Source organism: Pantherophis guttatus, chromosome 1 (assembly GCF_059756535.1).
Source record: "Pantherophis guttatus breed Tessera chromosome 1, ASM5975653v1, whole genome shotgun sequence".
Lineage (NCBI taxonomy): Eukaryota > Metazoa > Chordata > Lepidosauria > Squamata > Colubridae > Pantherophis > Pantherophis guttatus.
Window position 1 is genome coordinate 325,352,779 of NC_142063.1, and position 26,354 is coordinate 325,379,132.

At 40.3% G+C, this 26,354-nt stretch overlaps 1 protein-coding gene across 2 annotated transcripts in view; it reads right to left on the bottom strand.

Moving 5' to 3' along the window:
* LIMK1 (LIM domain kinase 1) overlaps nt 1-26,354 on the bottom strand; it is a 57,459-nt gene that overhangs the window by 9,394 nt on the left and 21,711 nt on the right. For both annotated transcript variants that reach the window (XM_034421031.3, XM_034421032.3), the window contains 11 exons: nt 20,595-20,733; nt 14,368-14,477; nt 13,156-13,347; nt 12,173-12,278; nt 11,883-12,049; nt 9,725-9,908; nt 7,966-8,052; nt 6,630-6,761; nt 5,478-5,537; nt 4,510-4,575; nt 113-260 (listed from right to left, as the gene is read on the bottom strand). In XM_034421031.3, coding sequence (XP_034276922.1) covers nt 113-260; nt 4,510-4,575; nt 5,478-5,537; nt 6,630-6,761; nt 7,966-8,052; nt 9,725-9,908; nt 11,883-12,049; nt 12,173-12,278; nt 13,156-13,347; nt 14,368-14,477; nt 20,595-20,733 — 1,391 coding nt within the window. The remainder of the gene's footprint in view (nt 1-112; nt 261-4,509; nt 4,576-5,477; nt 5,538-6,629; nt 6,762-7,965; nt 8,053-9,724; nt 9,909-11,882; nt 12,050-12,172; nt 12,279-13,155; nt 13,348-14,367; nt 14,478-20,594; nt 20,734-26,354) is intronic.

Genomic DNA, 26,354 nt, shown 5'->3' on the forward strand with positions numbered 1-26,354 from the left:
TTTTGCAGTATCCTTCCCCTGCCATGCCCACCAAACCACGCCCACAGAACCGGTAAGGAAAAATTTTGGATTTCACCCCGATCCCAACCCCCAACTCCCCTGCTCAACTCACCATTGATCATCTCAGGAGCCATCCAGTAAGGGTTGCCCACCACGGTGTACCGTTTCCTTCGGTCAGGTTTCTTCAGGGTTGCTAGCTGGTTCTTCTCATCCACCATCAACCGAGCAAGGCCAAAATCGGCCACTACCACACTTTTGTTCTGTGTAAAGGACAGAAAGAATATTTTCCCCCCTTTCTTTTAATTATCCAGTGGATTTAGCACTTTCAGTTTACAATGCTTTAATGCTGCTGGCAGACAAGACTGTATTTAAGAAAAGAGGAAATACCAAATTTCAAAAAACAAATTTTTGTTGTTCACCATGTTACCTTCAAATGATGTGGCTTGTTTTTGAAGCAAAACAAATATCAGCCGAACTTGATTATTTTAAATATTATTTATTTATAGAATGTTATTTTGAAATGAACTTATTTTATACTCAATTTACCTACTATTATTATTACATTAAAAGTATCACTACAGTTTTTAAGTTAGCTTTATTTTTTTTTCATGGATTGGAGGGTTTAATTCAACTGAAAAAGACAAAATTCTTGTTATTCTTGTTACAGAACGTTAACAACTAGTATTTACTGATTGTGTGATAAACTAATATCAGATATTAGAGGGGTCCAGGGTTGGCCTTGACATTTCTAATAAATATTTGTCTCCAAAATCTCCACTGGTGAAATATTGGTTAGTAGTAGAATATTTACAGACTTTGCAATATCTACAGAAGTGACCATGCTGGTAGATGTCAGTATATTTTGATCTATTTTAAATTTCCATCCTGTCAAAATAGAAAATGGTTTTGTGGGATAGTAGCTGTAACACTAAAAATATCCACTCAGTGTACATAAAAGTCAAGAAAGTATTGTCATTTACTATATCTATATCACATTATTTTTTTTTGCATACATACCAATCACACTATTCCCTTTTGGTAAGCAAAATTTTACAAAGCTCAGAAAAGGAGCAGCATATAATAAGCCAAAAAGAATTTCAAAAATGAGATGAGAAAAAGAGAGGGAAATAAATCTAATTTATACTTTCTACAACCACAGCTCTCTGTGTGTCTTTCTGATCCTTTTGACTCTTCCACTCATCCTCTACTGTTTTCATTTTGCCAATCAATCCTTTTCATTCTCTCTATATGATTAAACCATCTCAACAAATTCCTTTCCCATTGAAATTCACTATTGCATTCAATCCATATGCTTTCAAATGCATTTATTTTTGTTTTACTGGTTCTCTATTCTTACTGTTTTCAACTTTTCTCCTTACATAGTCAGTTCTCATTTCCACATAACAAAGTGAGAAGTCCAGAGAGTTATTTTCAGTTCTTTTTTTCAAACATTAATTTCTTGGAACAGGCTTCTGTTTCTGTCATTACTTTCTAGTTTGTAGTGGCTCACTTTCTTTCTAACAGCATTGAATGTTTAAAAATTTCACCATCCATTGTTTGTTAACAGAAAAGACTGAATTCAAGTTATTATTTATCAGAAAAACTAGTCCCTGAGAATCTGAAGCCAAAAAAAGCAAAATGACATCTGGAAATGTCATGCAAAATCCTGTAAATATTAACCATTGCTTTGTTTGATAGATAATAATATAATTATTAAAATACATGGCGTGTATTTTGCCTAATTCCTACCCCAATGATTTTTTTTTAGTTTTACTTGTGAGACAAGTAATTGCACAATTATTGCACAATTACTGTTTTAGGGGGCTGAAAGTATTGTAAAATTTGAAAATCCTAATATGAAGTGAGGCGATACAAGTGTTAAATGCTGGGGAAATCAGGAGATTCGGGCAGTTCAAATGAGTATACAGATATATTGCAAAATCTACAAAAATCTGAGCTACTAATGGACAAGGAAATGAATGGGAATTAAGAAGGCATTCAAGGTGGGCTGGACTTAGATATCTTGTGGGCGTGGTGGGACTCGTGACTTATGACTCGTTTGACCCTTCCCTCAGGCTCAGCCTGGTCATCTCCTACAATAAGGATAAGCAATATCCTAGCAGTAGCAATAGCACTTAGATTTATATACTGCTTCACAGTGCTTTACAGCCCTCTCTAAGCGGTTTACAGAGTCAGCATATTGTCCCCCACAACCTGGGTCCTCATTTTACCCACCTCGGAAGGATGGAAGGCTGAGTCAACCTTGAACCTGGTGAGATTCGATCTGCCAAGTTGCAGGCAGCCGGCAGCCGGCAGCCAGCAGAAGTAGCCTGCAGTACTGCACTCTAACCACTGTGCCACCTCGGCTAAATACCTAAATGGTATTCTCCCAAAAGCTGATCATTGAATTACTGTAATATATTATCTAAATTTGTAGAATACAATTGAAGTATAAACTAACCAACCAGCTGGATTTACAGAACATATTAAGCCACCGGATTATAACAACCAAGCTAACCACAATTGCATCTCATTAAGTTTAGCATGTGACACACATAAAGTCACTAAAATTTTAAATGATTTAGCAGTGCATGCACATCTTAGACATAACCAACCAGTTTACTTAGCCTTGAGAAAAGCTGAATCGGGGCAATGCAATAGTACTGAATGGATATCACACTGAAAGTAAAGAGCTGTTCACAATCATTCCAGAATGTAGAAAGTGGAATGATGGGGCAAGTTCTCATTTAAATGTTACAAAAAGGTGGTGTTTTTTTTAAATATTAAGAGCAATTTGATAGTGGAAGCAATTAATGAAATAGCAGTGGATTTTTCTTTACTGAATGTGTTCAAGCAAAACTGGGCAGCCAATTATCTGAAATACTTTAATTTGGATTCCAGCAGTGGATAGGGATTTAGGCTGAATAGGGTTAAATAGCCTAACCCAGGGATCTGCAACCTTAAACACTCAAAGAGCCCTTTAGACCCGTTTCCCACAGAAAAGAAAACACTAGGAGCCACAAAACCTGGGTGGGCATAGCCAACTCGATGTCACTCACTTCCACCAGTCACATGATCCCCTAGCCACGCCTACCCAGTCGGCCATTAGGGCAGAGAACCGGTTGTTAAAAAACACTGGGAACCACAAAACCCTTTTGATCTCTCTCTCTCTCTCTCTCCCACTCCCTCCCTCCTCCCTCCCTCCCCCCTCTGTATCTCTCTATGTTTCTCTCTCTCTCCCCCTCTCTCTGTCTCTGCCCCGGTAGCTTCTCCATCCCCCCCCCGGTCGGTCTTATCTTCTCAAGCCAGGGGTGGAGTGACTGGGAGGGGAGGGCAAGGGGCGGGGCCAGCTAGTGGTGGGATCACCTGACTGGGAGCCACAGTAGAGGGCCCAAAGAGTCACATGCGGCTCTGGAGCCGCAGGTTGCTGACACCTGGCCTAACCGATTTAACCCAAGTAGCCTAAATTGGGGTTTCTCAACGTTGGCTCCTTGGCACTGGCTGGGGAATTCTGGGAGTTGAAATTCATACATCTTAAATTTGCCAAAGTTGAAAAACAATAGCTTAAATGCTTTCTTCCAACTCTATGATCCTGTAATTTCATGTACAATTCCCTCTTTCAGCTTTCAGGAAGATAAACCACAAATCAGTCTTGGATTAACTTCTGCCTGCTCCTGAGAAATCTACCTGTTAATCAGTGGTGAAATCTTCCCTGGTTTGCCACCGGTTCGCTGCCCATGCATGTGCAGCGTGTGCCAAGTGCACGCTGCGCACGTGCATGCACAGTACATGCCAAATGCATGCTGTGTACGTGCGCACATGCAGTGCATGCCAAACACATGCTGTGCATGCATGCACACTGCACGCTAAATGCACGCTGCACGCATGCACATTACACACCAAACGTGCTGTGTGCAGAAAAAGGAGGCTTGGGAAGGTAAGTAGAACAGCGGGGGGGGGGTGTAACAGCTGTGCCGCGCAATTTAGGTTCACTAGAAAGCAGGATTCGGACCAACCAGTAGCTTTTATCACTACCGGTTCGCCCAAACCGGTGCGAACCGGTAAGATTTCACCACTGCTGTTAGTTTGTTAAAAGTGTAGGAGACAATAGAGGGAACAAACCTGAACTTGGCTACTAGTTCCAAGTTCTCATTTTCTATTCACACAGTAATCTGAAACAAAGCAGAGATTTGGAACAAAGTACAATTTGATAACAGAGGCGGGTTTCTACGATCCTGCATCCTCAAATGTTATATATTTTCACAAATCAGAGATTGTAACATTCAAGCCCTATAATAATCCTTTTCTTCATCTGTTGTTTTTAAGATGATGTTCTTAAAAATTAAGGATACCCTTCATAACTTACTTTCTCAAAATATGACCAGCAACATTTTCTCCTTGCTTTTAAAATTATTTAATTTTTAAAGATCAACAAACTTAGCAAACCGAATAATGAAAATAAAACTTAAATTAATGAATGAATTAAAAATTTAACCAGTGCCAGCTTACTTCTCGCACAAGGCAGTTATGTGTATTGAGGTCCCTGTGAATGATATTCATAGAATGGAGATAAGCCTATAAAAAGAAATGAGAAAAAAGAGTTAGAAATTTTGTTATTCTTCCATAATTCTTTTTTTTTTTAAAAGGATATGGCTGACTTCACTTTATCCAGCACTGCTAGATGCTCTTAATACATATAATAAGACTGTTCCCATTTTATAGGAGGCTGAGTTCTTATTTTTGAAGTGAAACTTGACCTATCGTAGCATATAGGTAGTCCTTGAGTTATGACCGGTCACTTAGCAGCCATTCAAAGTTACAACAGATTTACTGTACTTATGACCCAGATTTGAAGTTCAAATGATCACATGACCAAACTTCAGATCTTTGGCAACATGGCCATATTTACAGCCTTTTGCAGGAGTCACATGATTACATTTTATTACTGTTTTGCCGAAAACTGGCACTTCCAGATTTTGGCAAAATTGCACCCATAATCAACCATTGGTTTGCTTACTGATGTTAAGCAGCATTCGCTTAACAACCTCAGATTCACTTAACGACTAATGCAAAAAAGTTTGTAAAATTAAGTTTAGTCAAGTGACTGACCTGTTTTGACAGGAAACATGAGTGTATTTTTTATTTTAACCAAATCTATTTTACCCACCCTTATTCATAAGCAAGTAAAAATGAACCCAACTGATTCAGATTCGAAAAGTCCACACAATCTAGCATTGTGCTTACAAGACTGCCCAGTAAGTTATTCTGGAAAGCTCACAAGCAACATGCTTTGTTATTATTACCAAGCCTATGTTGCTTCAAGTTATGGAGGCTTCATTTGGTTTGCTCACATACTTTTAAAGGCTAGTGAATAAGACAGAAAGGACATTTTAAAATGATTCCTGCAAGATGCTTTCCTGATGCCCCCCCAGAATTACTGGTTCAGTCTGCTGCTACAAATTCATGCTCGCACTCACCATCCCTGAAGCGATGTCTTTTGCAAAACTGACCCGCTGGCTCCAAGGATACTGACTATCCTGGAAGAAAAAGGTTGCTGGTGAGTGAAGTATTTTGAAAAGTTGGGGTGAAACCTCTCACTTCTATCAGGAAAGAGAGAGTAGCAGGAAAGAGACTTCGCATCCTTTTCATGACTATGTTCACAAAACACACTTCAGCTGGTTACTGAATTAATCATGTTTGCACAATACTTTAAATCAGGGGTCTCCAATTTTGGCAACTTTAAGATTTGTGGACTTCAACACCCACAAGGGCAACATGGCCATATTTATGGCAAAGCTGGCTGAGGAAGTCCACAAGTCTTAAAGTTGCCAAGATTGGAGACCCCTGCTCTAAATCAAAAACTTGAGTATTATTATCTCAGTTTAGTAGATTGCACACATGCAGTTGTGAGATCTTTGCTGATAACTAGACCAGAGGTGGGTTCTACTTACCTTTACTACTGGTTTGCAACGGGATTGTGTGCCTTGCTTCTGCGCATGCGCAGATCACTGATGACGACATCCGGGGTGGTGGGCAGAGCCTCCCGCCAGTTTTACTATCAATTCTTGCGAACCGGTCTGAACCGGGGACAACACACCACTGGTTCAGACCTGGAGAATAGTACTGTGACAATATTGGTCATGCTTGATGATGACATCTGGTGGAACCAGGAGAGAGATAGTGCAACCATCCCGATTCTACTTGATCCATAAGTGGAAGTGTTGTTCTCTTCCTTTTTAGACGGATGAGTCCAGTTGGTCTTGACAGTGGAGAAGGAACAGGCTTAGGCCTTAAATCTGACAAGGCCAAATGAGTGGCTGTGGATATATGGGCCTCCAGAGTTGAATCCACAAGTCATAAAGTTGCCAAGGTTGGAGACCCCAGCTCTAGAATTCAGTTTGTGCTCAGGCAGCGGTGTTTTAACATGTAGTGTCAATTACATCATGACGTTAAGTCATAATACAGTTTGCTTGGCTACAACATGCTACATGAATACAGCTATTGTGTTTTATTAATCCTGGCTTACTGTGCTGTGTGAACCCAGCCAGATTGTCTCTGCTGCTCTCCCTCCTCCTGCTCAGATGCTCAATATTCTTACATTAGATTTGATGTAGGTTCTATGCCCTCACCATGCTCTTAATGATCCCACGAAGGGTGCCTCCCTTGATGTACTCTGTGATGAAGTTCAGCCTCTTGTCTTTGTAGAGGACGCCAATGAACCTCAGCACATTGGGATGTTCCAGGCAGCGCATTACCTTCACCTAAGGAACAAAAACCACAAGACAGTTAATTCTGCATTCCTCAAAATCTCTTGCTGTTGACAGGAAACTGCATACAACCTCAGGAAAAAAATTGTTGATTTTGTAAAATATTGGGCTACTACCTGCTTCTCTGTAAGTGCTGTAGCAACTACCTAAACTTTGGAGACATCACACAAGGAAAGATTTTGACAAATATTGTGGAGGAACGGCTTGTCATAGAATATTAAAGGTAAAGGTTCCCCTCACACATATGTGCTAGTCATTCCCGACTCTAGGGGGCGGTGCTCATCTCCGTTTCAAACCCGAAGAGCCAGCACTGTCCGAAGATGTCTCCGTGGTCATGTGGCCAACATGACTAAACGCCAAAGGCGCACGGAGTGCTGTTACCTTCCCACCAAAGGTGGTCCCTATTTTTCTACTTGCATTTTTTAACGTGCTTTCGAACTGCTAGGTTGGCAGAAGCTGGGACAAGTAATGGGAGCTCACCCCATTACGCAGCACTAGGGATTCAAACTGCTGAACTGCCGACCTTTCGATCGACAAGCTCAGCATCTGAGCCTTATAGAATATTATAGAACAGCATATGCTCCATATGAAACTTAAACCAGAAATCCTTGCTTGCAGTGTCAAAACAGTAGGGATCACCATATACCAGGGATGTCAAACTCTATTTCATTGAGGGCCAAATTAGGGTTATGCTTGACCTCGGGGGACCAGGGTGTGCCTGTGGTGGCCCGAGCGCTCTGCCAGTGAAAACGGGATCCCGAGCTCCATTTTTGGCTGCAATGGCTTCCTGCAACCCTCTGTCAACAAAAACGGAGCTCAGAAGAGCCGCCCACAGCCCCCGCAAGCTCCATTTTTGGCTGTGATGGCCTCCTGCAACCCTCTGCCAGTGAAAACGGAGCTTGGGCAGGCCGCTCACAGCCCTTCCCAGCTCCATTTCTGCTGGCAGAGGCACCACAGGCCAGTCCTTTGCTGTTTCCAGGGCGGCTCTGCGTGCCAGATCTAAGCACCCTGGAGGCCAGATCCGGCCCCCAGCCTTGAGTTTGACACCCCTGCCATATACATTTAAAGAAGAGGGACACAGATTTAAATTAGGCAACATTTGATGTGGGGAGTAAAAAACAAAAACTTAAATGATATTAAAAGGAAATCAACAGAAAGGAAACTTCTCTAGCCACTGGACTAAGCTGGAGTAACCAACCTCTTTAAGAAACGTTCTTTGGGTCTCCTCATCGAAACGGATAAGTTCCTTCATGGCCATCACTTCTCCAGTCTCCCGGTGGGTCACCTGATGAAGAAGGCAGATGGCATTTAGGGCTTTGTTAGAGGAGGAAGCATTTAGAATCATACAGTTACAAGGGATGTTAAGGGTCACTGTAATGGGCAGTAAAAATAATCTTGAGAGACAGGAAGAAGAGCCGCAATGGTCTGATAAACGAAATACAAGTGCAACACAGGAATGCAATTTGAAGAAGTGTCACAGAAGTGCCCTAATGCTCTCTAAGATAAAGGCAGGGAGGAGAGGCACACTGAGGGTTACCTTAGAACAGGGCTCTCCAACCTTGGCAACTTTAAGCCTTGTGGACTTCAGCTCCCAGAATTCCTCAGCCAGCCAGAGTTGAAGTCCACAAGTCTTAAAGTTGCCAAGGTTGGAGAGCCCTGCCTTAGAAGACTCTAGTTTTTAGTGTATGCATAGACCATTTTTCATTTTCAATTTTCTAGGATAAGCTAAAATAATGCAATTATGTGCATGGATCTGCTAATCCAATCTCCTCCTCAGTCAGATTTTGTAAGAGTCTGAGTCACTGAACAATGACTGTGCAACACAGAAATTCCAGCAACAGGCTGGCTAGATTGAGCCATAATCTAGATCCAGCTGGTAGAAAGGGCACAAAATACCATGCCTGCATCTTCTAAAATGTTACTGTTTGATTGTTTTTAAAATAGCGACAAAAAAAAAGAAAGAAAAGAAAAACACAAAGTTAAAAATACATACATTATTTTAAAAAAAACATAAAGGGGATTTTTTTTTTTTAAAAAAAGTGAGCTAAAATACAGCAAAAATAATGTATACCATTTTAACAGTAACAATGATAATTCTATACAGGTAGCCTTCAATTTATAACCATTCATTTAGCGAGCATTAAAAGTTACAACAGCACTGGAAAAAGTTTTTTATGACCTATCCTCATACTTACAACTGTTGTAGCATCTCACATAAATCATGGACTACCAGTATATAGTTAACTAATGCAGTTATTAAGGAAATCAATCCTGACTGCTCTTTGGAAGGACACATACTGAAGCTGAAGCTCAAATACTCATTGGAAAAGATCCTGATGTTTGGTAAGATTGAAGGCCAAAGGAGAAGGGGGCAATAGAGGATGAGATGATTAGATAGTGTCATTGATGCAATGAACATCAATTGGTGCAAACTCCAGGAGACAATTCCTGGCATGCTGCAGTCCATGGGGTTGCAAAGAGTTGGGCATGACTTAATGAAAAACAATGCAATTATTATTCAAATATATATGAATCTCTAATATATACAGTATATATAACTCTTTTTTAACCTGTTGTATTTAGTGTAAATGAGTTTCATATTTGATTACATTTGTCTATCTATAGGCAATCTGCTCATGAGTGGCAAATACAATCAGCCCTCCATCCATTGAGTAAATGGGGTATATGTTTCTCTTTCCAGTGCCGGAATATCAGTCTCTTGGGCACAGTATGGGCACAGAGAATGCATTTACATTGTCCGGTTGCCACATTCCAAGTGCTTGGTATGTAATTCAAAAGAATATCATTGTCTGAACATTTTAGATTTTGTCACACAATCATATTGATACAGTCTACTACTTTTACATTGTTTACTACTTTTGTAAGTAAAGGGCATTGTACAAAATGTATCCTTATTACATCCCCAACAAAATCCTGTCCTGATACCATGCCTGTACCTTAATGGCCTGCCCGAAGCAGCCCTTGCCCAACACCTCGCCATGAATGAGATCCGAGGGGCGGAAGATGCGATGAAGACGGGAGACAACACGCAATGATTCTGAGCGGCCAATATCTTTCCTCTGGGAGGAGGGGGAGCCCAGAGAGCTGGAACAAGGTGACTTATCAATGCTACAGCTCCTCCTGTGCAGAAGAAGAGAAATGTTCTTCTCAGGTATACATCGGGTATGCTCTTCTCACAAAAGACCAATTTCCAGGTGCCCCAGTTCAATTTTTCTAGGTTCAGGGAGAAACTGGAAGAATTTCATCTTGAACAACTTCCCGTTTGCCCTTAATTCCATCTTAATTAAGACAACACAGCTTGCAATTTACCCTCACCTCCTTTGCACTGGTAAAACATTACAAAATGGCCATTTTCACAGGAGTAGAATCTGTGCCTCTGTTGGCTGCACGTGGCCCCCCAAGCTCCGTTTTTGCTGGCAGAGGGTGGCAAGAGGCCAGCACAGCTGAAAACGGAGCTCAGGAGCCCGTTTTCGCTGGCAGAGCACTCGGCCACCACACACGCCCCCAACACAAATGACATCAAGCTGGCCATGCCCACCCTGGCCACATCCATCCCAGCCCCAGAGGTCAAACACAACCCTGATACGATAAAATCAAGTTTGACACCCCTGTTATATATTCTCTTCTACTCTTGAGATCTGTTGACCTCTGCTAGGATATAACTAATTCACAAATTTAAAATTTCTTTACTTAAGTTTCTCTTTGCTCAAAACTTCTTTATTCAAGAATCCTAGAAAATGCAAGCACGCAAAGGAGGAATCTGACATACTTTGGAAAAACACATTTCCTAGGGTGTGTTGCTCACAAACAGATGGAACTGTAAATTATTAAGCAGAGAGGGACAGTGTATGAATAATACACTTATCCAGTTGTCTTAGCAGTTGTATCAGAAATACACTGAATTCAGTTAATCTTGGTAGGTTTTTTTTGTGACATATACCCCCAGTCCATTTAATTCCTTTCAGTCTGGTGTATTGCATTAGCCTAGGAAACAAGTTGATTCAGTAAATATATAAAGGGCAATGTGTAAATAAAGCCAGCATGAGACTGGAAAATAGAAATGGAAGTTGGCCAAGAAGGCACCATCTTTGGGTTTGCCAGGGATTCTGCTCGTAGGGGCTCCTTTTCTGCCTGTCTCTACATTTATAATTTCAAGGCTGCCTTCCTCAACCTGATACCTTGTAGGCTGCCAACCTGGCTGGGGACTTTGTGGACTCTAAGTGCTTTCCCAACACAATCTTCAGGGCAGTGGTGAAATTCAATTTTTTTTACTACTGGTCTGTGGATGTGACATGGTTTGGTGGGCATGGTGTGGCTTGGTGGGCGTGGCAGGGGAAGGATACTGCAATATCTCCATTTCCACCCCACTCCAGGGGAAGGATACTGCAAAATTCCCATTCCCTCCCCACTCCTGGGGGAAAGATATTGCAAAATCTCCATTCCCACACCACTCTGGGACCAGCCAGAGGTGGTATTTGCCGGTTCTCTGAACTACTCAAAATTTCTGCTACCGGTTCTCCAGACTACTCAAAATTTCCACTACCGGTTCTGCAGAACCTGTCAGAACCTGCTGGATTTCACCCCTGCTTCAGGGCACTAGAATTGGTCTCCTCCGGGTCCCGTCAGCTAAACAGTGCCGGCTGGTGGGCCCCCGGGGGAGGGCCTTCTCTGTGGCTGCCCCAGCTCTCTGGAACCAGTTACCTCCTGAGATCCAGACCATCCCCACCCTATTGGCCTTCCGAAAAGCGGTGAAGATCTGGCTTTTCCGGCAGGCCTGGGGCCATTGATCTCGCTGTTGTGATCTGGCGCGATCCGGCCATGAATAGTGTGAATGGGATTTAATTGTTTTTAATGTTTTAATGTTTAATGTTTTTATATATGGTTTTTAAATGCATTGTAAGCCGCCTTGAGTCTCTGGAGAAAGGCGGCATACAAGTTGAACAAATAAAATAAATAAATAATAAATAAACTAAGCTAGGGAAAAGCGCACTAACTATTTTCTAGTTGCATTTCTACAGCATGAGAGCAAAAACTTTTCTACGGAGGAGGGAAGGGGAATCTACTTCAGAGAGCCATCTTCTACTCAATCCTTACATGACTGTGCGCTGGCGAATGGCTGAAGGGTCCGGGCAAGGCGTGTGGCTGGGCGAATGGAGAGGACTGCGCAGCTCCGAAAGAGGGCTGCTTTCAATGATCTCATGAGGGTCGTGTTCAATGGTCAGCTGCAGCAGGCGACTGGTCTCTTGGATCAGAAGATCGATCTGTGGAGATAGAGAAGGCAGGCTGAGAAGAGAGGCAATACATCCTGACAGGCACGGGACCACATTGTGGAAACAAAAATGAGAAGAGGATGATTGAGTCAGTAGTGACAAAAAAAAAATCACCTCATCCAGCGGAACATGACGGATTGGTGTGCCATTGATTTCCAGAATGCGGTCACCGACATGGATGGAATTCTTCATATCGGGGCTTATGCAGTCTGGGTCTAATCTAAAAATACAGAAGGGGGCAGCAAAGGAGGCTTAAGTTACTCTGTTCTGGCATATATCTCCCAAACTAAGCCTCAGGAAAGCGATAGCATGCTAGAGCTTTCTCTGAAAACTAGAGGAGAGGGATCAAAGCACTTAGATTCCATCACCCTCCTCTTACAATCAATCAACATGGTGTAGACCCACATTCTTCAGCCAGATGTCCTCCAGATGTGTTGAGACTGCAACTCCTAAGAGCCATTCAGTTTAAGACTTCTAGGCATTGCAGTCAACACATATAGAAAAGGAGTTGTGAAATGAACAGAACCTATTAAACAGTTCCATCTCCAGAATAAAAACAGATTTTTACGTTGTCAGTTGCCCTTCTTTTCTGAATTCCACGCTCTAATTCCCATGATATTCTGCAAATAGTTTGATTATATCAGATATCACCACATATTCCCTGAAAATATACAATTATCTGACACCAAGAGTAGTAGACAATTGCGTTTGACAAATAATTGAGCGATTCCTTATTTCACAGTTATTTCCATGTAACACTCTTGAGATTTTCACGGTATTGGATAGACAGGTTGCAAACGTATGACTTGTATTATAGACTGATTGGTAACATACAGTGGTAACTGATATTTGATATCTGTCAGTTTATGACAATCCTTATTTAAAGCCTACCCCAACCAAAAATATATGCCAACAAGACTCAGAATAGGTAGATGTAAAAAAGAAATGCCTCAGATGCCAAAATGTTAAAAATCTACATTTGTAATGCCAAACTGTTGTAAATAGCCTCTATCATTCAGAACACTCCAGAGGCATGATATGGAAGGCTACAATTTCTGAAGAACAACACTTCCTAATGGCTGGCAGTCTGTACTCACTCACGAACGCGCACAGTATGTGGGTGCTCAGAACCTCCATGCTTGTCAATGGAGACGGAAAAACCCCGCTTGTTTTCGGAACATGCTGGAATAGACACCAGGGTGACAGTGTGTGGAATCCGGGTGCCGGGAGATTCTGGAAGCAGCTGATCCATCACGGGTGTCACCACCATCTGGTAATAACAGTGCCCACTGCAACATGGAAGAAAAGGTACCACAAACTTAGGACATCCATTTCCAAACCTCAGGATGAAAGAGCCCAAGGCTACCACCAGAAACTGACTGAAGAATGTTTTAAAAGCTTGCTGAGAAACACCAATATGTCTCCTCTGAAGGAGGTAACCCTCCAGAAACAGAAAAAAAGAAAAAAAATGAATAAGAATAATCATTCTTCTCTTTTCCTTTCTTTTCTATTTTTCTGCATACTTTTTATTCTCTTTTTTTCTTTACTATCCCTTCTTTCTGAGTTTAGTTTGTTTATAATTATTATTAGAACTTTCAAACTGAGCAAATCTCTCTTCCCCTCCCCCACCCAATGTGTGACCAATCTAATTTGTTGTTAATCTAATTTAGATTGTTCTTAATCTAAAGATGTGGAGACTCTAGAAAGAGTGCAGAGAAGAGCAACAAAGATGATTAGGGGACTGGAGGCTAAAACATATGAAGAACGGTTGCAGGAACTGGTATATCTAGTTTAATGAAGAGAAGGACTAGGGGAGACATGATAGCAGTGTTCCAATATCTCAGGGGCTGCCACAAAGAAGACAGAGTCAAACTATTCTCCAAAGCACCCTGACGGTAGAACAAGAAGCAATGGGTGGAAAGAAGCAACTTAGAACTGAGGAGAAATTTCCTGACAGTTAGAACAATTAATCAGTGGAACAACTTGCCTGCAGAAGTTGTGAATGCTCCAACACTGGAAATTTTTAAAAAGATGTTGGATAACCATTTGTCTGAAGTGGTGTAGGGTTTCCTGCCTAAGCAGGGGGTGGGACTACTAGAAGACCTCCAAGGTCCCTTCCAACTCTGTTATTCTATTCTATTCTATTCTATTCTATTCTATTCTATTCTATTCTATTCTATTCCATTCCATTCCATTCCATTCCATTCCATTCCATTCCATTCCATTCCATTCTAATTTACAGGGCCTTTGTTGTGAATTTAAAATTAGGGAAGATCCTAATCATCTGATTCAGCCAAATTCCCACTCACCAGTAAAGCTTGGATCGTTCCACCAGTGCGTAAGTGTCTCCATCGCCAATGAACACCTGGCAGTTCAGGCAGCTGAAGCATTCAGGGTGATATTTTTGTTCTCCAGCCACCTGGAATAGGAACAGATAGACATGAGCTCGTCTCCCTTCCAGTATACACTCCTCAATTACCATTTTTTGGGTGGTCCTTCCCACTATCCAGCAGTGTCATAGAGTTCCTGTTCAAAGGAAGAATGGCAAGAGGCCAAAGATTGTCCAGTCCTGAAATTCAACATAAGCAGGCTCAGGCAATGAAATTCTGATCCAGGCACTTCACACTGCCAGAGAGAGAGATTTGAGGAAATCATTGGGAGGATGATGAAAGGATCACATCTCAAAAAAAAAAAAGACATGCAGGTGGGACTCTAGGCTCACATAAGAGCAGAAGAGACCGGAAAGAAGAGGCAGATTGACAATCATTCCTGGATCAAATAATATTTGGGTAATTCATTAATTAACAAAACATTAAAGTTGCACAAATTAAGCAAACTTGCCCAGATTTGGACAGGGGGTTGGACTAGAAGATCTCCAAAGTCCCTTCCAGCCCTAAGATTCTTTGAATGGATTTAACTGGTTACTGATTAATCCATTTTGAGTTCATAGAGCACATTGATTTATTTATTAACTATTTTAATGCAACATAGACTTCTGAAGACTCCAGGTGGTTTATAGAATAAAAATATTTTAAAAATCAAATAAAATCTGCCCTGTGCCACCAAAGCCCAGTATTCTTCTCCTTCTTCTTCAAACTATTTAAAATATTCAGTCTTCTGGAAAATGGTCAGAGACCAAGTACCAAACAAACTTCAGGAGAAAAAGTGTTGTGAATCATATGCTAAGCAGCAACCAGGTCTCCCTCCTTCTCTCTTTCCTCGTGCTTCTTTTTGGGATGGGACTTTTAACAACCCTCTTTAGGCTGAATGAATCAGAGGAGTCAGTTCTGTTTGGTGTATGTGGCCCTTCAGGTACTCTCATGGTAAATCATGAAAATGTTATACAGTAATGGCCAAAATTGTGGAAACCTTTTGGGGAAAGTGTATTTTTGAGGTTTGATGGCTAATAATACCACTTTTTTTGGGGGGGGGGCAGTTTCAAGATAATCATATTTAACTGCTGGAATGGCCTGGGAATAGCCCAGACCTTAACCCAATTAAAAATCTATGTTGCCGACTAAAGAAACTTGTTAATCAGAAGCGACCCAGCAATAAAATTCAGTTAATAGAAGCAATCACTCAATCTTGGTTTCACATTATAACAGCTGCAGAACCAAAAGACTTGGTTCACTCCATGGGAAGATGTTGTAAGGCCGTAATTCATGCTAAAGGTTACCCAACTAAGTATTAACTGACATGATAATTTTTGTATATCTCATTTTTTCTATGATGATAATTTTTGTATATCTCATTTTTTCTGTGTTTCACTTTTCTTCTTTATACTGTAACTGCTATTCTAATAGCAAATCCTTCATAAAAGTTATTGCATTACATTCTTGATTAAATTATCTTTCCATTGATATATAATTTTATGGTACTACTCCCCCAAAAAAGTGGTGTTATTAGCTAGTTTTAGAAAATACACTTTCCCCAAAAGGTTTCCACAATTTTGGCCACTATTGTAAGTTACAATCAGCAGTTTGAATTGTCCTTGGAAGTCAATGCAGAATTCAGAGTACCACTGGACTCTGGTAAAAGCTCTGATGCTGGAAAAGGTGAAAGGAAAGAGAAGAACCAATTTTGTTGTATACATGATGTACAATGACAATAAAGGCTATTATTATTATTATTATTATTATTGGTTAATCTTTAGTGAGATTCACAGCCTTTGAGACTGGTTAATAGCTCAGCAGCTCGAGTCCTAACCAAGGACCTAGGAACTGTTAAGGTATCGTCGGAGGATGTAAGCTGTTCCGAGTAAGGTGGTTTTTTGTAGAGTCAAAATGTTCAAGTCCGGCAAATTTAGAATTTCTAAATAGCGGGGTAGCCCTTTGGGTATTGCTCCAAGGGCTCCAATTACAATCGGGACAACACACGATTTCTTTTTCCACAGTCGCTCAACTTCAATTTGCAAATCCCGGTACATCATCATCATCATTATTATTATTATTATTATTATTATTATTATTATTATTATGAGGGCAACCAGCAGCAAGGTGGCTAGACTCAGTTATGGCATTGATGGCACACCACTGGAAGATCTGAAGGACAAGGTTAGGGTCCGACTGTTATGGAGAAAATCTATGTGGTCGCTAAGAGTCGACACCAACTTGATGGCACATACACAGTCAATAAACCAAATTAATGTGATGATGGTGTCAGCCATCATCCCTGATGTACCAGTTCTAAGTCAAGATTATCCATACTCCAGGTTCCTTCTTCAGTGCTCAGAGCTTTGGTTTGATTAGAATTCTACCTGAAGTCACTTTCTCTGCAGGAGTCTCTTGCACTTTCATAATTGTCCACTTATTGTCTTATGATATTGGCAGCTGTTTCGCTCCTGTGCAGGGCAGCACATGCTGCTTGCAATTGCATCTCCAAACTTTCTTGGGTAATAGCTTTGCACTTTGCGATGGAGCAACAGCTCTGCTGTCTTGGACTCCGGACTGCCCTTTTCCCCCTCCTCTAATGCTTTCTTAAATTTTTCTCTATAGAAGTCTCAAGGCATCCCTAAGATCAGGTTCCTAAACTGCATTGGACTTATTGCCTTCTTCCTCTCCAACTTGGGCTGCTCTGATTCCAGCTTCCCAACTCATAGATCTTCAGATACTGTGTTTCCCCGAAAATAAGACACTGTTTTATAATTTTTTGAACCCTGAAATAAACGCTTGGCCTTATTGCCATGCGCTCAAAAGCCCGATTGGACTTATTATCAGGGGATGTCTTATTTTGGGGGGGAAACAGGGTACAATAGTTAGGCATTTATCTATCTATCTATCTATCTATCTATCTATCTATCTATCTATCTATTTAATTTATATTGCCACCTATTCGCCCATGGCCATTTGGGGAAGGTAGCTCTATTTCAGTCTTGCTGAACTGAATCAGGGAGTGTGTATGTGTATGTGTGAGAGAGTGAGAGAGTGAGAGAGAGAGAGAGTTAGAATTGAGTAGCTGCTATACATTGAATCTCCTTATCCAACTGATTGCAGCAGACGCTCTTTAACACTTTAGATCAGCAATGTTTAACTTTCTGAGCTTTTGGCACTCCAAACAGCTGTGCCTGGTGAAACCTAAGCAGGATCTTTAGATTTCTCCAGATCTTTCACGGAATAAGATCCATACTGTATTTAAAACTACCATTGTACTTTCCGTATTGTATTTCTTCAGGATTTGCCTCACATTTCCTCATTATCCACAGACACAATTACTTCTACCCCATAATTCATTCTGCCATATTTAGATCTATAACCATATGCTCCAAGTGCTAAATGCCATGGTTTGGGTTCACAGTTAATGTCACGTTGTAGATTTCCTTCCCTGCCCTTTTCTAAAAGGCTTTCTGTCAGTTTCTCCAGATTTTCCATTAGTTCATTCCACAGCTGTTGTTTTCTGTCTTAACCCAGAAATATTCAATCTCTTCCCCATTTCTGCAGACACCTCTGACTAGAGGACATACACATAATACGCTCATCCTGGGATTGACCAACAATTCAGTTTCCCTTTTAGGTTGGTGGTTTCCCATAAGTCTCATGACAATCTCTTTAAAAATTTAAAGATAGGTGTTTCCTCACTTTGCCACAGAAATAATTTGATTCTTTATTGTACAACCCTCTTTAGATTCTATCTAAATTTTTTAAATTTCTGTTATATTCTCATAAATTCACAGCAGACCTCTGAAGGATAGAGTGCACGTTCACATCAAACAAAAAAGCTCTGGTACTAATTTGAGGGTTTTTTTGTTTGCTTTCTGGCCAAGTAGTTACTTCCCTTTTGGGTATTCCTTTAAAATATGAATCAACAATTATTTCAAGCAGTGGCCACAATCATGTGATTTTTGCATGGTCAGAAATGTTAAAAATAAATATGTGTGTGTGTGTATAGACACACACACACATATATAATTAGATGCCTATATGCACGCACACACATATATATAGACATCTAATTAAAAATGGCCAAATTCTCATGCCAATTTGGCCTGCTGGGATTTCAGCCATTTTAATTTATTATTTTAAAGTATAATATTATTTAAAATATGTTATTTTAAATAATAAATTATTTATTATTTACGTTATCATAATAACTACCACCACTACTATTGTTATTATGAGTATTATGGATATCATCCTACTCATTATCACCATCATTATTTTAGAAGTCAGTGGGTTGCTATGGCGCTTATGTGTGCTACCAAGATCCAATTTAAATCAATTTAAAGATTTCAAGTTTCTGCCTTTTGTGTACTACAAGTATGAACTAGAGCGTTGCTTTAACCTATAAAAAGAAAACAACTCAGCTATATTTACCTTTGTGCATTTTGCTGAAAAATTAGATCACTGGCGTACATATTTCTTTATAAGATTTTTATTACATTATAAATAACTCAAAACAGCGAACATACCTAATATTCCTTTCTCTTCCTATTTTACCCACAAAGATAATTCTGTAATGTGAGTTGGACTTAGAGTGACTGGCCCAGCCACTTAGCCAATTTTTCATGCCTAAAGCAAGACTAAAACTCACCACCTCCTGCTTTCTAAGCCAGCATCTTCACCATACAAACTGGCTCTTTCCAGAAAGAGAGTAAGTCAAATGGATTTTGCATTTATAATAGCTGAGTTTGGACTCAGATGCTTCCTTTCCTATATTGTTCTTATAAAAATGAATATTTTCAAAAGCAACTGTTGTTTCCTTTGGACGTGCTAACTTGCCCATGACACATAATGCTTTGTGAGAAGGAGAGGTGGTTTGGCAATCAAACTTGAGTGTAATTGACAATACTGTTTTGTAGTAAGGACAGAGTTAACTAAACAAATGCAGACTAAGAAATGAAAGACAACCAGGAAACCATCGTGAAAGTAAGTGGAAACACTGCCTTGAGCTTATTAAAAACAATGAGAACAAAGCTTGATTAAAAGCAGCAGTGCTAGCTGGTGCTGGGACCTGCTGTTGGGGAACAGGGCTTAATGGTTCCTTCTGTGCCATTTCCCCAGGTTCTCACCTGCAAAGATGCTATAAGCTCTGGAGAGGGAAAAAAGAGCATATCCTGTTCACCATCATCTTCCACCTACATGACTTTGTTGGTTATGATGAGGTTGGTGCCAAGGACAGTCTACTTTCCCCCCCAATTCACATCTTTTTTTTCTGTATTGAAGTAACAAAATACCAAATAAAAGGATTTAAGGAGATCTATGCTCAGGCAGTAGCCTCTCATAGAATTTTTGTCTCCCTCCCTCTGCAAACACTGGTTGCTCCATATCTATTCTTCTTCCTCCTCCTCCTCCTCCTTGCCCCCCCGCTCCTCTTTTGTTATGTCCTCTTCTTTCTTCTTTCCCATTTCCAAAATGAAAAGCTGAAAACCAATGGAAGGACCTTTAGACTGAAGGGAGATCTGTCCCTATCCCCTTCGCAATGGTCATAGCATTTCTGAAGTAGCACCATCCAGGGAAAAAAAAAAGGTTCATGATTTGGTTACATGCAGTTCTGAATTCAGTTGCAGAGGTCTATTTCTTGCTCACTATTTCCACATCAATGGCCACAGCCAGAGGAAAAATATGCCAGACAGACCTAGCGATCAGAGATGTACAGTCAGGCCTTCATCACTGCCTACCACCTCTTAACAATCCATATCCCTTTAAAGGTGAGCTCTGAATTGTCTGACGAAAGGACAACATTATTAAATGCAGGGAACAATAATCACCGGAATTGTATTTCATGCAGTCAGTGTTATAATTTCCATTTAAATTAAATAATACCATGCTGAGTTTTTACCATGGCCCTACCCCGTTTCCCCCAAAATAAGACATCCCCCGATAATAAGCCTGATTGGGCTTTTGAGCGCATGGCAATAAGGCCAAGCACTTATTTCAGGGTTCAAAAAAATATAAGACAGGGCCTTATTTTTGGGGAAACACGGTAGTTACTTTTTTTTTCTGTCCCACTTGCTTTTTGGCTTGTGATCACTTGCCCCACCCACCCCAAAAAAACCAAGTTACGTCATCCGGTGATGCTCTGTGTGGATGTCCTCTCTTACCATGACAAGCCCTTTGGTGATCTGCTCCGAGCAGCCATGGCACAGTTCCCCAAAGTGGGCCCAGTAATCCTTTTTGCAGTAGAGACGACCATCCTTCTCGTAGTACTGATGGGAAAGCAAAGCCCCACATTCGCAGCACCTGCAGGGACAATAAGAAAATAGGTTTTTTCAGCCTCAGGACTTTGAAGGGAAACCTACTGCATGCAGAGATTCCAAAAGCAGAGCTTGAAGGAGGCATAATCCCACAGGTTCAGAGGAGTTGTGTTTGCCCAGCATGCTTAATTTAGGCTGCTACTAATTTAGTCAGACCAAATTACTCTTAGATTCGGTAGCACATGCTCGTTAGGTTAAGAGCCACCAATTTGGGAAAAAGAGAAACCTTATTCAGTTTCTCCTTGTTCCTGTGTAACACAGCATTGTTGTGGCCTGCCAGTGGCCAGTGGACCTGATGGCAGACTCAGACAGTGAGGAGGTTGGGGAGGAACATGGGCCAGTCCTGGAGTCTGGGGAAGGCTCTGATGAGTGCTCTGTGTCGGAGGCAGAGATAGGGCCAGGGTCGTCTGACAGTTGTCAGCTGCCTTCGGAGTCAGACATCAGTGGGGCAGAAGAACAGCTGGAGCCTGTTCCCAGTGTGGACATGCGCAAAGCTGCCAGGAGAAGGGAACAGCTAAGGAACAAGGGTCGACTCGTGAGTAAAGCCACAGGTGGATGGTGAATGGCTCCTCCCATAGGGAATAAAGAGGAGCGAAAGGGGAGGGGAATTTGCAGGAGACAATTAGTTCGCTTAATTGGTTCGTGACTCTCAGAGACTTCTTGCCAAGTTTTGAAGATATCGGCTTGGCAGCTCTCCAAGCCAGATAAGGTCTGTGACTGTAAATTCTCCCTTGAAAGACTTTGCTGGATGTGAATGAAAGGAATTCACAGTAACTTAATAAAAAGGGGTTTTTGTCGGGACAAGGAGTCTGCTTTGTGCTCTTGGGAAACCTGAAGTCCTTGCGTTGTCTTACTCCAGTGGCCACTTCTTGATTGCTTACACAGGGATCAATGAGTGCATCTTGGACTATTTAACCAATTAATGCTTAGATTCCAAGATTTATTAAAAAACTGGAATGCCATTTTTTTTCACCACTATCCACTCCTACAATATTGGGAAGACCAGTGGGCAGTACAGGAAGACGAGTCTAGAAGTGTGACCCCAGAAATGTGTGATATATAGTGTGTGACATATTGTGTGAAATCTATTTCTGGGTTCACACAATACAGGTAGTCCTCGGCTTAACAACACTTAACAACACTTCAATTTCACTTAGTGACCGCTCAAAGTTACAACGGCCCTGAAAAAAGTGACTTATTACCCATTTTTCATACTTATGACCGTTGCAGCATTCAATTTTAGGGCAAGTCAATTTTTTCGACTTTCAATTTTCAAACATTAGGGGTGCTCAAAAGTTGTGACATGTTCCCCATGATCACATGATTTACATTCGGATGCATGACAACTCACTCACATTTATGATGGTGTCCGTTGCAGTGTCCAGGGGCCATGGGATAAACTTTTGCGACCTTCTGACAAGCAAAGTCAATGGGGTTGCCAGATTCACTTAACAACCATGTTACTAATTTTACAACTGCAGTGATTCACTTAACAAATGTGGCAAGAAAAGTCATAAAATGAGGCAAAACTCACTTAACAAATTTCTCACTTAGTAAGATAAATTTTGGGCTCAATTGTGATCATAAGTTGAGGACTACCTGTATATCCTGACTAGGGGAAGCTGTTTTGGCTAAGGATTGTTCAAGAATACCTTGGAAGTGGAATGATCCGCCAGATCTAAAGTTAACAGTTTTGGGGTTCACCCAACAAACTGGTCTTGAAATGCTCCAGTAGTACTGTGTAAATGTTGCCCCAAGTACAATATTTTATGTCACATCATGACATGCTCTGCAGGCTAAGGGGGAGCAAATTTAAATGGCTAAACCATTTGACCATACTTCCCTAGGCAAGGGGCAGGGTGAATTTAGCCATTATGAGATTATTAAACCCAATCTTCCCTTTTGTGGATTGCTACAGTTCTGTTTTCCTGGACTTTTTAATAATCCAGCTGGGTCACCCAGAGAGGACTGTTTACTGGTACAATCCTGATAAAATTAAGAAGTATTGTAACTCTACACATATGTGGCCCTGGTACAATGAAGGTACCAGGGCCACATATCTACAATCTAGGATGGAGATTTTTTTTCGTTGACTCTTCCTTTCAGCTCAATGAAAGGAATCCATTCCAATAAGAAAAAGAAGGAACTTTATTCACCTCTGAATCATTTTTCGAAAGTGACCTGTCAATGCCCCCATGAAGCAGAGGATATGACGGCAGATTTGAGACTGACAATAGAAAATATTTCTTCACTCATTACTATAAATAATTCAAGGCCACAAATTACAGGGAGGGACTCTAGATGTCTTTATATGAGATTTGGAGAAACTGATTGAGATCAACCCAACATAAGTTCTGATGGACAAGAAGAACCTCAATTTCTAGAAAAAGTATATAAAAGCTAGGAGTATTCAGAAGTAACCTCTATTTCCATCCTTTTTCTGAGTATGGGAGGGGCCAGACAGGCATAGCTGCTGGGGATTTCTCCTGAAGAGAAGAGAAATGACACAGGAGATTCACTTCCTATTTAGATCTGGCCTATTGCAAAATCTCTGTTTTTTCTTCTCATACTACATGATGCACTGTAAAGATATTGTGTGGAAATGTTATTTGCTGGGCAAAGTATATTGTTTGGACACAACCCTTTTGTTCCAAAATGGATTTTGTCTATTAACATGATTTATAATTAACTGCAAGCATAGCATCTGGTCATTCCTTGGAAAATGAAGTCCACAAATGAAAAGTGGCACGGAGCTAAACACTCTCAGTGAACTGACAGATGTTGTAGCTGATGAATCAGCTGTCTTTTAGAATATGCAGCTAATCAATTACATTAAATTAAATTAAAGAGGGCTGTGAAAATATTTACAGATCTCTCACATCCTGGACATAAACTGTTTCAACTCCTACTCTCAAAACAACACCATAGAGCACTGCACACCAGAACAACTAGACACAAGAACAGTTTTTTCCCCAAATGCCATCACTCTGCTAAACAAGTAATTCCCTCAACACTGTCAAACTAATTACTAAGTCTACATTATTATTAATCTTCTCATTGTTCCTATCATCCATCTCCTCCCACTTATGACTGTATGACTGTAACCTTGTTGCTGATATACTTAAGATTTATATTGACTTTTTCCTAATATGATTTGATTGCTTATTTGTTCCCTATGACTATCATTAAGTGTTGTATCTTATGATTCTTTTTTTTTTTTTATTGCAAAAGTTTTACAATTACATTTTCACCCCTTTTTTCACCCCCCCACCTCCCTCCCCAAACTTCCCGTCCTCCCTAACCCTCCCTAACCCTCCCCCCCCAGACTTCCCTATTATGTACTCATAACTAATAACACTGATATATATACCTGAACCCATCCCTCCCCCTATATAATTTTCCCTCTTTATCTCTTTATATTAAAATATTTCTAATACATTGTTTTCAAATAAAAGCTATTTGATACTTTCTAATTTGGTATTTGTTCTGAACATATTCTATCCACCTTTTCCATTCCCATTCATAAGTCTCTTGTGAACAATCTTTTAGATATGCTGAAATCTTCGCCATCTCTGCAAAACTGGCCATCTTCGAAGTCCATTCCTCGATAGTAGGCAAAGCTTCATTCTTCCAATATTTACCTATCAACAATCTTGCTGCTGTTATCATATACAATATTAATTTTGTTTCATCCCGTGTAAAACCCTTAACTATGCCCAATAAAAACAATTGTGGAGAAAATTGAATTTTTTTCTTCAAAACATTCTGCATGACCCACCATATTTTTATCCAAAAAGCCTTAACTTTCCTACAGGTCCACCAAACATGATAATACGTAGCATCCAAACATTCACATCTCCAACATTTTGGCTGAACATTAGGGTACATACATGACAACTTTTTAGGATCTAAATGCCATCTATAAAACATTTTATAAAAATTTTCCCTCAGATTCTGCGACTGTGTAAATTTAACATTCTGAACCCAAATTTTTTCCCATGTTTCCAACATCACTGGTTCTTCAAAATTTTGTGCCCACTTAATCATGCAATCTTTAACTAATTCCGTTTCTGAATCCCTTTCTAGCAAAACATTATAAAGCCTTTTAATATGCATTGGACCTTTCTCTCTTATATGTCTAACCAATTCTTCCTCATGCAACATAATACCAGTTTTTTGGTCCTCTTTCCATCTCAATTGTAATTGATTATATTGTAACCAGGTTAAATTAATCCCTTCATCCAACAGTGTCTGCAATGTCTTCAACTGCCATCTGCCCGCATCTGTAAAAAGAACCTCTTTGTATAAAAACCCCCCGAGTGACATTATATTTGTATTCCACAAGGTATGACCAAGATCCAGCCATAGCGGTATTTTATAATCCCATTTGAGTCGGTGCTTCTTCCAAACTCTCATCAAAGAGTCTCTAAGTATATGACTTTTAAATACTTTATCAACTTTGTCATCATAAAATAGGTAAGCATGCCATCCAAATTCAAGATCAAAACTTTCTGCATTCAATATTCCAGCCTTTTTACCCCCAAACCAATCACTTGTTAAAGTTAAAGCTGCTGCATCATAATATAACTGTAGGTTTGGAAGTTTAAGGCCTCCTCTTTCTGGAACATCTTGCATAATTTTCAATTTCACTCTCGGCTTTTTCTTGTTCCAGACGAACTTATTAAGTCCAGTTTGCCAAACTTTCAGTTGTTTATCACTTTTAAGCACCGGAATCATTTGAAACAAAAACAGAAATCTTGGCAACATGTTCATCTTAACTGCTGCTATTCTTCCAAGTAAAGACAGTTGCAGCTTTTTCCAAGTCTCCATATCTTTCTGAACCTCTCGCCACAACACCTCATAGTTATTTTGAAACAATTTCATATTTGATTCTGCAACCTGAACTCCAAGATATTTTACCTTAGGTACAATTTCAAAACCTGCCCTCCTTTCAAGCTCATGTTTACGATCTTGTGTCATATTTTTGACTATCATTTTAGTCTTTTTTGAATTCAGTCTAAAACCTGAAACTCTACCATAATCTTGTATAATGTCATTCATCAGGATTGTTGATTCCATTGGTTGTGATAGGGTAACCACCAGATCATCTGCAAATGCCTTTATTCTATAATCCTCTTGCCTTATCATTATACCTTTCAAAATTTTTGAGTCCCGTATTGTATTTAGCAAGACTTCCAATGTTAAAATAAATAAAAGTGGGGACAACGGACATCCCTGTCTTGTTCCTTTTTCAATTTTAAACTCTGTCGTCAAACTTCCATTAATAATAATCTGTGCTTTTTGCTCTTGATAAATTGCTGAGATCGCCTGTGTAAATTGGTCCCCAAAGCCCATCTTTTTTAAAGTCTTTAGTAGAAAATTCCAATCCACTCTATCAAAGGCCTTCTCCGCATCCAAAAAGACCAGCACTGCAGAAATCTGTTTATTCTTATCAAGATATTCCAATAAGTCTATTACTTGCCTTACATTGTCCTTCATGTATCTGCCCTCAATAAATCCCGCTTGGTCCTCATGAATCACCTTTTGGATTACTGGCATCAACCTGTTGGCTAATACCTTCGCATAAATTTTATAGTCTGTATTCAA